The following is a 13,911-nucleotide window of genomic DNA, read 5'->3' as shown; positions in this document are numbered from 1 at the left end:
TGGAATGTTTAAAATGATTATCCCTTGTACTCAAATGGCCTTAAGAAGTATGGGACAAAATCCTCATAACCAACTCGCACAAGCTGGCCGTCACTTTCAACAATATGTGAACCTATTCTTCTTATTTTTAAGTGATTTTTGCAATGGGATTCTGCTAATCTATTTCTTTGATTTATTATGAAATCCTTGTATAATTTTAATGTCAATTTGCACTTATTATCTTAATCAAAGAAGTATGTTGTATTGCATGCACATTTACAATGAAGATTACATTGCAATTGGACTCTCAAAACTTACAAAGGTAGCATAAGTGAATATCTTCACACTATGTCATTGTAAAATAGTTGCATGTAAGAGCTAAGCTAACTTGTATTGGATAGTATTTGTAAATATGTGTTTTGCATGCTACATCTAGCAAACAATTCTTTCCAAAAGAAATTCTCTTACATGGCTTTTTTTTTTCTTCTCCTTTTTTTGTATTTTTGGCTTTTCAATTAGACTTTTAGATGAGCATAGTAAAATGTTGTGATGTGGCTGTGGTGGATGAGGGCAAATAGTAGTAGGGATTGCTATGCAAAATACTTTCCCTTTGATTAATGCTTGTCTAAATTCCTAACATAGTAAAATATTTTATCTTGGGATATTTTCCACAATCTAAAAGGCTAGAATTTGGATTCATTATTTTTAGCATCTACTCCATTATTCAAGGGAGTCAATCTTTTCAATTCACTTCAAAATAAAGTACTAGTTTGTTCTTATTAAATGGTTGAAGGGATTGTAGAATATGGTACCACATTTGCAAAAGTGATAGGATAACATAATGAAAATTTGACCAGCTTGAACATGCTTCAAACCCCCCTAGTAGAAGGCCTTGGAGAGGCATGTGTAGTGACCTTTACATTTTATAATTTAGCAAAGTACTTTGATTGCCACTACTTTTAATTTTGGTGGTGGTGGGTTTTGGGGGGGGGGGGAGATGTGCGTGACATTTATCACCATACTTGACCTTATAAGTAGACATAAGGCACTTTTGACTATGGTGATGTAGGGACATTAGAAGCTATGGGATGTATGAACTGGATCATTCTATCTTTTATAATGCCTATTATGTGCCACATATGAGAGAGAGAGAGAGAGAGAGAGAGAGAGAGAGAGAGAGAGAGAGAGAGAGAGAGAGAGAGAGAGAGAGAGAGAGAGAGAGAGAGAGAGAGAGAGAGAGAGAGAGAGAGAGAGAGAGAGAGAGAGAGAGAGAGAGAGAGAGAGAGAGAGAGAGAGAGAGAGAGAGAGAGAGCTCAAGTTTCCTTTTCCTCTACTAAATATGTGACTTGTTTCATATACAAATAAGCTAGGGCATTACTTTCTTAAAGCTTGTCTCTACATGTCAACCTTCCATATAAATCTTGTTACATGCCATAGCATTTGTTACAATATTCTTAATGGAGCTAGTTTCCTCTCATCAGTCCCCAAGTTGTTCATTGAAATGCTCTATATGTCAACTAAGTCTTCCAATTCAAAAAAGTTTTTAACGATAATACTAGAATATATGTAAAAGGGCGTTAAGTGCCTTTTTACCTATTCGAATGAATCCTTGGAATGAACTCATTATCAATTTCCATTGTCTCCAATAACATGTATGAGATAAATTATAATAATCAATACATTCAAAAAAAATGTTCCATAAATTACAATAATGTGTATGAGATGAATTATAATAATCAATTAGTTCAAAAAAGTTTTTTGTCCCATACTAATATTCTTACTATTAAGATGAATATGGTGACTATTCTACCATGTTTTGCACACAAGACAAGGTTCTAAATTTCCAAAACATGCTCCTTTATCTCTTTAATGGAAGAGCCATGTGTCCACCATCTATACTTTGTAAGCCATATATGTATGTATCCTTGTATGCATAAGCATACTCACATTTGTAGAAAATATACATAAGTATGCATGTATCATATGCATACATATGTTTGTACAAGTTTAGATATGGGTCCACATGCATGATTAATATATAGATGGAATGTATGCAAGAACATATGCATGTATATGTGTGCATATACTACACACATTTGGATGCAATGCATGATGCATGAATGCATGCTGGGCACATCTACTTATTTATACACAAGCATCATAAAGGCCTCATATTCATTGTGTGTGATATCCAGGTTCCTTTTGCTCATTATTGAATTAGTTTTTTATAAGGGATTGAATCTTACAAGAATGGCTATGCTTGTAGATGTATATATATATAGGAAATCCTCTGAGTTGGAAAACCTTGTCTTCAACCCATAATTGTTTTGTTTACTAGAAAAGTATGTTTGAAGTAAGCTACTTGCATGTTTACATGAAAAGAATGATGCCAAAAACACACAATCTCATGGAAGGCCTTCTATATATAGCCAAAGGAACAAAGATTCGCCCTCCATGGGAAGTACTTAATGATTGAGTCACATAGAGCCTTTTAAAAAGATGAGCAAGAAAAACCTTGCATGTGTGGGTACTCATTGAAAGTGACACAAACATCAAAAATGTGTTCCAATCATAATTGTTGCCTTACTTATGAACTCAACTATTGAGAAGTAAGAAATGTAAGTTGCCACCCTTGGAGGCCAACAAATGGGGGCGTTTGATCATCATCCTTAGGAATAAAGTACAAGTGGTGATGTTCATCCCACAAAACTTGAGTATAATGTGCTCTCAAGCATCATCTATTGTTGAGCTCCCACTGAGGATTCTGTTGATTCTTGAATATGTTGAAAGTCACATATATCTCTACTTCAAAGGAAGATTCCCACTTTTGACTAAAATATCATTGCATTCATCAAGGACTCTACCTTGATATTGGATGGTGCATTATGACACATTATCATGTATCGCAAAATATCATTTGTTGTAAATTCTCATGCGCTATACTTCTCAATCTTATTCTTATAATGGCATATACCTAAAGAAACAACAAATATGGTTTCTCCATTTATATTGTATATTGCTAGCGCCGCTTGCCAAACGCTTAATTGCACTATTAAGTGAATGGCCAAACTTTGTTGAGATTTAAGTTTTGCAGTTGTTGAATTCTATACTGAAAAGACTTACAACAATGTTTACCAATATATGTAACCTCAATATTTGCAAAAACATGTAGTTTAAAAGCTCAAGGTGCTATGAGTGTAAGTAGCACAATAGACTTTGTACACAAAGTTCATAATATGAACTACAAAGTCCCTAGACTTAGGATTTGAGGACTTTAACATGTTGGTTACACGATGTTCGTTCGTTGACAATCATAGAGAAAAGTGATTGCTTATTGTTCTTCTAGCCCCATTAACCTAGCCTTCTTTCATGGGTTTTATGAGGGGTCAATAGGGTAAAAAAAACCACGTTATCCACACCCCCTCTACGTGCAACTACAAGGGAATGGTGTTAATACACTCTTGATAATGTCACTTGAGCCTAGCAAACTTGACCCTAAGGATTTTAATGTCATTGTGTTTCGAAAATGTATTATGGACCTTCATTTTACCAAAAGATTTTACAGATTGAGGACTATAAAGATAACTATTTTTCTAAAAAGGAAGTGCCTAAAAGCTTTTCTCTTCTCTTTACATTTTGATCAGCCCATAAAAGAGGTAGTAGTACATCCTTTTAGGTACACTCCCCAACCTATTTTGTAGATAATAAAAAGGAACATATCTAGCTATGGTATAACTAGAGCTTTGGTCGACTAGTCCCTCAATAATGAGTAATCTATTACTTCATAAGGTTTTCAAGTGCAAATTTCTCATGTTCCCCAAAACTTCGTTTAGATTTTTGAAAGAAATTTACAAAATGTATGTTATTTTCTTTGTGTTGCTAGAATTCTATTACTGAATATCAAATTTTTAAATATCCACTTCAAGCAACCCCAATGACAAACCATACGAAGATCTAAATTTCACCTTTAAAATAGCTAAGAGTTATTCATTGAGAAAAATAAAATATTTGTAGGAATCTAGATATTATAATTATAACATTTATACAAGCATGGCAATTGCTAATTTAAAAAAAGAACCTCCTTGATGCATTGCAAATAAGTATGGTTGGTTGGTTGTAGATCATATCAGAGATGAAAGGATTGACATATTTTCTATATGTGTGTCAAAATCTTATAAGCCTATGCTTAGATCCTTAATTTTTACACAAAAATAGATCCTTATATTTTACACAAAAACTTCAAATTGGAGAGAGAGAGAGAGAGAGAGAGAGAGAGAGAGAGAGAGAGAGAGAGAGAGAGAGAGAGAGAGAGAGAGAGAGAGAGAGAGAGAGAGAGAGAGAGAGGTTTGGTGAAAGAGTGGGTAAAAGTCTTTTTTCATCTGGGAAGTACTGCATAATTATCTAAACATTTTCCAAGTTGTTGGCATTGCAATTTAAGGAGCTTCAAACAAGGTTGATTGGGGGCATATTATGGAACTGTAATACTAAAGCTAGAATGCCAAACTTGAACACAAACATTACTATTCAAGTATGTACCAAGAATAAAGTATTATGTCAACATTAGAAAGATATGAGATTGAAATAGTGAGAAATTACAAGTCCATGTTATTATGCTCTAAAGTTCTTTTCTTTTATGCATGGGGTGTGTGCGTGTGTGTGTGTGCATAAAATATGAAATAATTAGTTACATGAATAGCAAACGTAATAGGTGGGTAAGATCAAGTAGCAAAGTTATACCTAGAGAGAGAGAGAGAGAAGAGAGAGAGAGAGAGAGAGAGAGAGAGAGAGAGAGAGAGAGAGAGAGAGAGAGAGAGAGAGAGAGAGAGAGAGAGAGAGAGAGAGAGAGAGAGAGAGAGAGAGAGAGAGAGAGAGAGAGAGAGAGAGAGTGTGTGTGTGTGTGTGTGTGCAAGTAAAAGAGAGAAAAGTTTGGACACCATTTAGCTTCACTCCTTGTTGTGCAATAACATGTGAGAGTTTTGCCCATGCAAGAGTGCCTTAGTGTGATAAAGAGGGCAAAACAACAACACAATTAATATCCATGGTGTTAGGAGCAATTCAAGTGAAACTAATTAATTGTGTGAATGCTTTGTCAACATACAAGCATGCCATCTTCTAAGATACCCTATAATTGCAAAAGTTATTACTTTTTATACTCACATATTTTTGAGGTCCGAAATGCTAAAAGTATATAGAGAAGATCAAGGTAGGTGTTAAAAAATACATGAATAAAATTTTAGAGTTATTTTAGGCTCTAGCATTGCTACAAAATAGAACTTTGAAACTAATTATTGTGCTCCATGAACTCTAAGCACCCAAATAACATTCAAAGGTAAAATCAAAGCATTAAGCTCACTCCCATGTAATTTGTATTAATATGCAAGTAGGATCTATTGTCTTGTGGGTAACCCACCAAATTCGTGTAATTTGTGTAAACTCACAGGCAAGCATGTAAATGTCAAGAAAGCCATATATTCTAAATCTAAATCCCACAAACACGTGTGCACATGCGCGTATGCACGTGCACACGCACGCGCATTATGCGCGCATGCACACACACGCACACGCACACACGTGGGTGCACACGCACACGCACGCGCATTGTGCGTGCACACACACGCGCGCACGCACACGCACGCACTCACACACGCACACGCGCATGAGCGTGTGCGCACGCACGCACGCGCGCACACACACACACACACACACACACACACACACACACACACACACACACACACACACACACACACACACACACACACACACACACAACAACAACAACAACAACAACAACAACAACAACAACAACAACAACAACAACAACAACAACAATTTTTATTCTTGCATTCCCTCCTCCCTTATCTCTATTTGGGATGTATAACTTGACCTTGTCATGCATGCCTTGCATGTACTACCTTGTTCCATTGATAATCACAAAATTAGGTTAAGCCATGCAAAGTTGACTCATATAAGTGGTCAAACCATGCTACATGGGTTTGTAGTGGAACTATGACTTTTCTCACCTCCCTTCTCTCAAATTACTAAGGTTTAAGACATAATAAACAAATTCTTCTACTTTCTAGTACACGCTCATGCATACACCCCCCCATTTGCATTGGGTAAAGGGGCCAATGGTTTGTCAATTAGCCCTTCCTATCTTGATTGTATCATATATGAGAAAATTTGCCGACCCACCATTGTAGCCATGTGTTGAAGGTGAAGGGCATCCTTACATAAATAAGGCACTACAAATAAACCTTGTAAGAAACATGATTTTCAATTTGACAACAATTAGAAGGGAGTTTGTAAATGCACTATAAAGTCAAGTATTCGAGCAATGCTTGAACTCACTTCTAAGGAGGATAGGATACATGTGCACTAGGTGACCACTTTGCAATCACAATGGTGCTGTTGGACTAAAATGGTATATGTGACACGGTGAACCCTCACTATACTCTTAGGATGTCACATTAGTAGGCCATAACTTGCCGCACACAAGAGGATGATATGTATTTGCAAGGGGTACATAATTTCATGCACATGTTAGTAATGTTGGTATAGTAAGTGCATGGGATGTATTGTTATTAGATGATTAGGAAGCAAAACATAAGCAAATGGGCAATATAATGCACAAGTTTGGATGAATGGGCTAAAATTTTGTTGTTAAGAGGTACATTTATGTTGACATAAAATGCCTATGCATATGCTTACAAGATGCTACGTGTCCTTCATGTGTGTGGTACACAATTGAGCCTTTCAAAGAATGTGTGTGTCCTTCATGTGTGTGGTACACAATTGAGCCTTTGAAAGAATGTCATTGTTGTTTAGGAAATTGTACTAGAATCTCCCACTTTGTTCAAGGCTTCTTAGAGCATCGCCACACTTAGGTTGATTGTTGATTGACCTACACGATGGTGGGCTCAACTAGTGAAGTAGTAAGGACACACGCAAGCTCCAAGGATGGTGGGCTCATTGATTTCACACTATTTGAGGAGAGAGAAACATGATGTATTCATGGAAAGACAACTAATGTCTGCTACGTTAACTCAACTTTGATACGTTACTAAAGAGCATCATGTTTGAGGGCTCTTAGTTGACTTGGTGTGGTCAGAGGTAATTTGAAGTTCAAGTACACAAATCCCTAGCCACATGTTGAACTTAAACTATGTGGACTTGTGCAGGTTGAATCAACCTATGCATGCCCTTACTCTTAGTATCCCAAATATTTTCTCAAGCAATAGGATGACAATGGGGCTAAACCATCCCTGTTGGAGCTTAAAACTGGATTGCACCAGCATGAGCCACAATAGCAGGAGCTTTGTGAAGGTGGACTTACATCTTGGTTGCACTAGGGAACGCTAAGGAAAAGGATAAGCAAAATTTTAAAGTTTCCTATATTAGTGTGTCAAATGCTTGTGCTCGATTGGATTTGTTAGATGGGATAGAGGATGTTCATGCATCACCAATCTTAGTTCTTAACCCTACTAAACTTGACATTGGCACCCCTTTTGAAGGGGTGCTTGGATGGCTTTGAGGATTTGACCATAACACCGCTCGGTGCCCAATTGCACCCCTTGTTGCGTGATGACATATTTGTGGGGTGAGTCAGGTTTCCACTTCGCTGTCGCAGCTAGGTGCAACTCAGTCCTGAGAGGGCCTTTGTGCATGTACAATGCCCTTATTTATTGATTAACTTTATACACCATTGTGCTGCAAGCAGAGCTACCATTTCTAGACTTCTCCTCTTTTGGCTTGGTTACAAAGAGCATGACATTGTTTCTACATTCCATGTAAACTAGCAAACGGTGCCGTGTGGGAAGTCCTTCTTAGGGTGGTTACACACAGATGGTTGTGGCTGTGTGCAATTTGTCCATCTATCTGGTTACACACTAAACTGCACCTGTGCATATCACTAAAAGAGGCTTGGCCCACTGGTATTAAATTTGTGGTGTGTGGTGATTGGTAGTGGTTCAACATCTCACCAATCCCTTTTCCAAACAAATGTGTTGTCTTCTTGTGCATTGGGCGTAGTTAAATTTCAGGACGGGAGAGATCCCCCGCCCAGAAGTGTCTTGCAACCGCGAAAATCGGATCCGATTATTTTTGGACACGTAATTTGATGGACGTCTCTTTTTCCACTACCTGTCTGCCGCCGGTGTGTAACCTGCCTTAAGTGTGAGTCAAGAAGCTGCAGCAATGGTCACCCAGATGTTACCGGGAGGGCTGGTGAGCAGGGCTGCCAGCTGTGAGCGATCCGTACAGGAAGGGTCCCACGCAACCATGCCAGGTCAGCAAAAAAGCGCACCTGCCACTCAGCTTAGGCCAATCATTCTCTCTCTCAAAAATAAAAAGAAAGGAAAAAGAAACAAAGAACACACAGAACACACAATTTGGTGCGCTCTCTCTCTCTCTCTCTCTCTCTCTCTCTCTCTCTCTCTCTCCCGGGATACGCATGTTTTGGGAGAGGCCAGGTTGTAATGGCGTGCTTTTTGGGCTGTGTCTGAGCAAACACAAATGGTTACCAGCTAGATTCACTGTTTCTCCCCCCACCCCACCCCGCCTTCGCTCTGCCCTCTGCTCTGTCCTGCTCTGCTCGCCCCAAGCTTCCATGGCGTCTCGCCCTAGAACGACGACATAGCCTTTGCAGCTCCCTTTTTGCACTTCCCCTCTCCCTCTGCCTCGCCTCCTCGCGCATCGCCTCTCTCATGAAGATCCTCGTAAGTGTATACATTCCCTTAGATCTTGCGCTTTTAGTGTATATCTATTCCAAACATCATGATTCATGATCATGCATTGCTGTTTTTTCTTTTAAACTAACTTCAAAACATCATTCTGATTGGCCTTATATGCGGCATTGTCCATTGATATCTTCATGCATTCGTTCATGTGCATTGTCTCATCCGGCTCCTAGTGATTTCTTTTAAGACATACTTTTTTTCTGGTTGGAAGGAGGAGCTTGAGAGACACTGCACATGTTCCCTTTCTCCACCTAAATTCTGAGAGTGTTTCTTCTTTGGAAGCTAATCAAGCTACATATGGCAGGTATTGACTAGCTTGGTTACATTAGCTTCCCTTGTCCATTTTCTGAAATCTTTTCCAAATGGAGCTGCTGCATCAACCCCAGACAAGGCACTTATACAGCAGATGGTCAATGCTCGTAGAAGGCCTGAAATGGGTTCCATGTACTACCGGAAAAGGTTAAATCAAGACATGTGTGCAAATCAGGTGAACCTATCTCCCAGACCTCACAGTGTGGCTATAACTGATTTTGGGGCTGTTGGCGATGGAGTTACCCTCAACACACATGCATTCCAGAATGCCATCTTCTACCTCAATTCTTTTGCAGACAAAGGAGGTGCCCAGCTTTACGTCCCCGCTGGCAATTGGCTTACGGGAAGTTTCAGTTTAACAAGCCATCTTACATTGTTTCTAGACAAGGATGCAGTCATACTTGGATCTCAGGTACATATTTATATATCAAATTAACAAACAACCTGCGTAAGTTTTCATTAGCACAAGGTACATTGGACACACACAAGTTCATTAAGAGGATCTAGATTCCAGTTGGACCTGCCTTTAAGTGCATAAACCCATCTTTCATGGGAGACTACAATGCATTTTGGGCTGCATATATTTCTGCATACTTTAAGTATGGGATCTGTTAATTATTGGCAATAGCTGGGCAAATTATTGCTGCAGTAGCACAGCATGAAACTAATCCTCAGGGCTCTTTGATTGTTTTCTGGAGTTGGCTCTGAAACACTCGTCCCAAAATGGAACTGATGAAGCATAAAATTGCCGAGAAATGCGCTTTGCCTAGACAGACCGGTGCATTGAGGCATGTAGAACCATTCTGAGTGCATATGCTTTGTCTGACAGTTCCTCAAACCATCATTGCAGCTTTATGCACATAGCCCAGACTAGCTTTGCTTTTCCGTTTGTGTCTCAGTGTTTAAAAGGACCAAACACACTATTCTGAATGCAAACATTTCATGATTAAGATCCTAGTTTCCAGCTAATGAGAAGTCATGTTCAGTTGTGGCTTGTCATTGAATGTGCATTCATCCAAAATTTAGTTCTTCTTTTGCAGGACCCAGAAACGTGGCCAGTTATCGATCCTTTGCCCTCATATGGAAGGGGCAGAGAGCTGCCTGGTGGCAGGCATAGGAGCCTTATATATGGGAGAAATCTTACAGATGTTGTCATCACAGGTATTAAATATATGCTGCTGGAAGAACCATTCTGTTGTATGTGGTCTATAAAGTCGATTGATGTTTTGTGTTTCATGATGCTTGTTTGAGCATATACTAGTCAAACTCCAGAAAGTTGAACATTCATAGCTTTTCAGGTGATAATGGAACAGTGGATGGGCAAGGTGCAGTTTGGTGGGAGTTGTACTATAATAAGAGCTTGGATTACAGTCGTGGCTCACTGGTTGAGTTGCAAGATTCTACAAATGTTGTCATCTCGAACCTGACATTCAAAGATTCTCCATTTTGGAATATCCACCCTGTTTACTGCAGGTTTGTTTTGGAAAGTTTGGAGTTATGCAGGCACATGGCATGTTGAGTTCTTGCTTGACTTAGCATTCAATGCATTTTACCATCAGGCCTTTACTTGTTTGATTGCTCTATTGATTCACAGAAATGTCCATATCCAGAATCTGACTATCCTTGCTCCATTTGATTCACCCAATACTGATGGGATTGATCCTGGTAAGTCAGCTGACCAGGCTTAGTTTTCTCTTTTAGGTAACCCTTGATGGTTAATCAATTCGTTGATGCAATCAGTTGGTATTTGCACACTTGTTCACACTTGGTTGTTACTGATAAACGACTTAAAATTTGCTTATTGCTACCAATATTTCTTTCTTGTTTCACTGCCGTGTCGCTCAAATGCATGTTGGAGATCATTTGCCAGACCTCCTTTCTTCTATGTTTTAATGGGTGTTACTGTTGTTACTGTAGATTCAAGCTCAAATGTATGCATAGAGGACTGCTTCATTAGCACTGGTGATGACCTCATATCCATAAAAAGTGGGTGGGATGAGTATGGCATTTCTTATGGAGTTCCAAGCTCAAACATCATTATTCGCCGCATTATGGGTAGCACGCCTTCCAGTGCAGGCATTGCCTTGGGGAGTGAAATGTCAGGTGGGATCTCAGATGTTTATGTGGATGACATGGTAATCGATGATGTTAGGACAGGGATACGCTTGAAGACTGCAAAGGGAAGGGGCGGCTATATTAAAGATATCTACATCTCAAGCATCAAGATAACAAATGCTGGCACTGCAATCGAATTTACGGGATTCTATGATGATCACCCTGACAATCTGTTTGATCCTGATGCCCTACCTGATGTGAAGAGAATTGTCCTTGAAAATGTGATGGGAGATAACATCACAGTAGCAGGAAATTTTGAGGGTCTTGAACAGCTACCATTTCAGGATATCTGTCTCACAAATATTGTCTTGAATGTTACCGCTTTGGACCTTATTTGGAACTGTTCTTATGTGGAAGGATACTCAGAGGCAGTCTACCCTGAACCATGCACAGAGCTGATGAGCCAGAGCATGACCGTCTTTACTCCGTGCAGTGTGGGTGATAATGAGTGCAAGAAACCATATAGTTGACTTTTCCTGGTAGGAATAAGCCTTGCAATGCCTCTGCTCATGCAGTTTTTTTGGTATGATTTTCCCAGAGAATGAGCTCACATTTAAACATGGGATGCACCACGGTTCTTTGGTAGATTTGAGCAGTATTTTTCAGTCCACACCATTGGTACTTTTACTTGTATTATTGGAATTGCAGATTTTTTAAATATTTGCCCTGCTAATGAAAGCTATTAGCACTGTAACTCCAAAGATCAAGCAATATCAAAAAGCAAGAGGATCCTCTTTTTTGGGTCTCTTGCAGGAGGGTTTAAAGGGAACTTGAGGATTGTGACTTCTCAGAGTGCAAAGCCGCAGATCTTGCTGCTTGTTATTCGGATTGAGTGCAACTAAGGCCATCAGATAGAGTCAATTACTACAATTCTAATCTTGGAGCCTCTATGGGATACTGTGATGATGCAGGTTTATCATCTCTGCAAGTTTTGTACTGGACAGTTGATACATAACTTGAGGAAAGAAGCATTTATGATAAGCTGGAGGAGTGTGTCTACTGGCAGGGAGTTTATGCATTCACAAGGCAATGCAAAGAGTGACATTATGACACAAATTGTTCCAAGTTGATGGTAGGCTCCCTTCTACATGCATGTTCTGTATACAACCATTTGTGCTATATAGATTTTTGCTGAGAATAACCAAAGATGCACCATGTGCATATGCAATGTTAACATTAACCTGGGCAGCATTTTGGCAGGACAGTTGCCCATGCATCTTCTGTACCTTTCATTACATCAGCTAACAAGAGCTATACATGGAATGTGGAATTCTTTCAGACCATTGTGTTCATTGTGTCAATGAGCTCTATTGGAAGATCTCTGTATATCGGCTGTGTGCTTGTGTGTAAATGATCTGTGTTGGGCTGTCTGCTTGTGTGTGAATGATGTGCATGTGTCCTACAACATCAGCTTAACAGTCTGGATTGGAATAGTGGTTTTGTTTTTAAGCTAAATTTTCAACTCAGTTCATTTGAATGCCCTTGTCATTCTGCCAGGACCTTGCTAACCTTACTATTTCACTTATTTGTCTAGGTGTGTGACACAAAAGTGTTGCAAAAACAAAAGGAAGGAAAAGTGTGTGTTTCTGAGGAGAGATTGATTTGAATTATGAACCACACACTTCCCAACTTTGTTTTCTCTTATTCTTCAAACTGTGGTATCTTGCTTCACGATGGTTTACCTCATGTTGGTAGAACCTCATCTTCACTCCTGATTTGAACCACATCTGCTAGCACTTTCTGATACACTAATCCTCTAAGTTGTCCACATTGCCACTCCCTTGTTTTTGCCTACTTGTTTGAACCCTTCGCCATGGTCTCATGTGCTTGAGGAGACAACCATGTCCTTGTCTTAGGCTGGGTTCAGATGAGTGGCGGCTGAGACAGGTAACAGGGGTGTGCTTTTGACATGGCAGCCCGAAGTGGTCGAGACCTCCCTCCTCTTTTCTCACCATCTTTCTACCACCCCACCCCAAACAATCCTTTCAGAAGAGCCTTGGTATTTAACAAAAACTCTTTTGCCTTGTTGCACGCTCTGCCTCTGGCTTCACTATTCACACAGAAGAGGTGGAAGGCTGGTCATGATTTTCATTGCCACCACTTCCATCTGAACCCAGCTTCACCTTCTTACTTGACCAAGACAATCAAGGTACGTGAAATGGCAAAATTTGAGCCTCTACTTGCAACATTGCGCATGGTCTCTCTTTAACTGCTGACTGCTCCAAAAGAAACCTTTCTTTTTTGTTTTTGTACCCTTTCAATGTTATTGTAAATGCTCCATAGAAGTGTCCAAGCCAGGGATTTGTATAGCATGATTGTCTGTTCCTACACTGGGTTTTGCTTTGTGTTAAGGTCTCGTTTCCCTTTGGATGAATGTGGCAGTAAGGCCAGCCTTGTTTGTGATGTACTTGGAGAGATGATACATAGGAGTCCCATCATGAGACCCTAGCTTGTCATTTTGCCATGCCGTGCAGCTTCATAGCCTTGTCACTTGTGCCTGTCACACAACTTTGTAGCCAGTAGGGTGACTAAGTGTTCCTCATCTTCCTAAACTTGAAGCCCTTGTTTTCTACTTCTTAGTTATTAAAATACAGCTGCTCCTTCATACCCCTCATCTTGGGTGGGCATTAGCATGGCCCAACTAGGAAGTCCTAATATACTCTTCACGGATGGGCCAAGTCAGACATCATGAGGTGATAAAAGCAAAATGGGGATGAAATGGAACCTGTGGTGGATGGACCTGGAGAGAGGGCATGGATATGAAGCT

General features: G+C 39.6%; 1 protein-coding gene across 2 annotated transcripts; it reads left to right on the top strand.

Annotated features, from left to right (window-relative positions):
• Nucleotides 1-8,376: 8,376 nt before the first annotated feature.
• LOC148010382 (putative polygalacturonase) lies at nt 8,377-12,452 on the top strand. 2 transcript variants are annotated; one of them, XM_087671179.1, is made up of 6 exons: nt 8,377-8,696; nt 9,022-9,441; nt 10,070-10,190; nt 10,328-10,502; nt 10,624-10,694; nt 10,947-12,452. In XM_087671179.1, the coding sequence occupies exons 1-6, from the start codon at nt 8,685-8,687 to the stop codon at nt 11,612-11,614; spliced, it is 1,467 nt and encodes a 488-aa protein (XP_087527305.1). In that variant the 5' UTR covers nt 8,377-8,684; the 3' UTR covers nt 11,615-12,452. The 2 variants fall into 2 exon arrangements, with proteins under 2 accessions (XP_087527305.1, XP_087527306.1); XM_087671180.1 differs by having other exon boundaries at nt 8,929-9,441.
• Nucleotides 12,453-13,911: the final 1,459 nt, after the last annotated feature.

This window comes from Lygodium microphyllum, chromosome 29 (assembly GCF_053477565.2).
Source record: "Lygodium microphyllum isolate KBCC chromosome 29, Lygodium_microphyllum_v1.1.10, whole genome shotgun sequence".
NCBI classification, from domain to species: Eukaryota; Viridiplantae; Streptophyta; class Polypodiopsida; order Schizaeales; family Lygodiaceae; genus Lygodium; species Lygodium microphyllum.
This window is presented reverse-complemented; position numbering and strand designations above follow the sequence as displayed.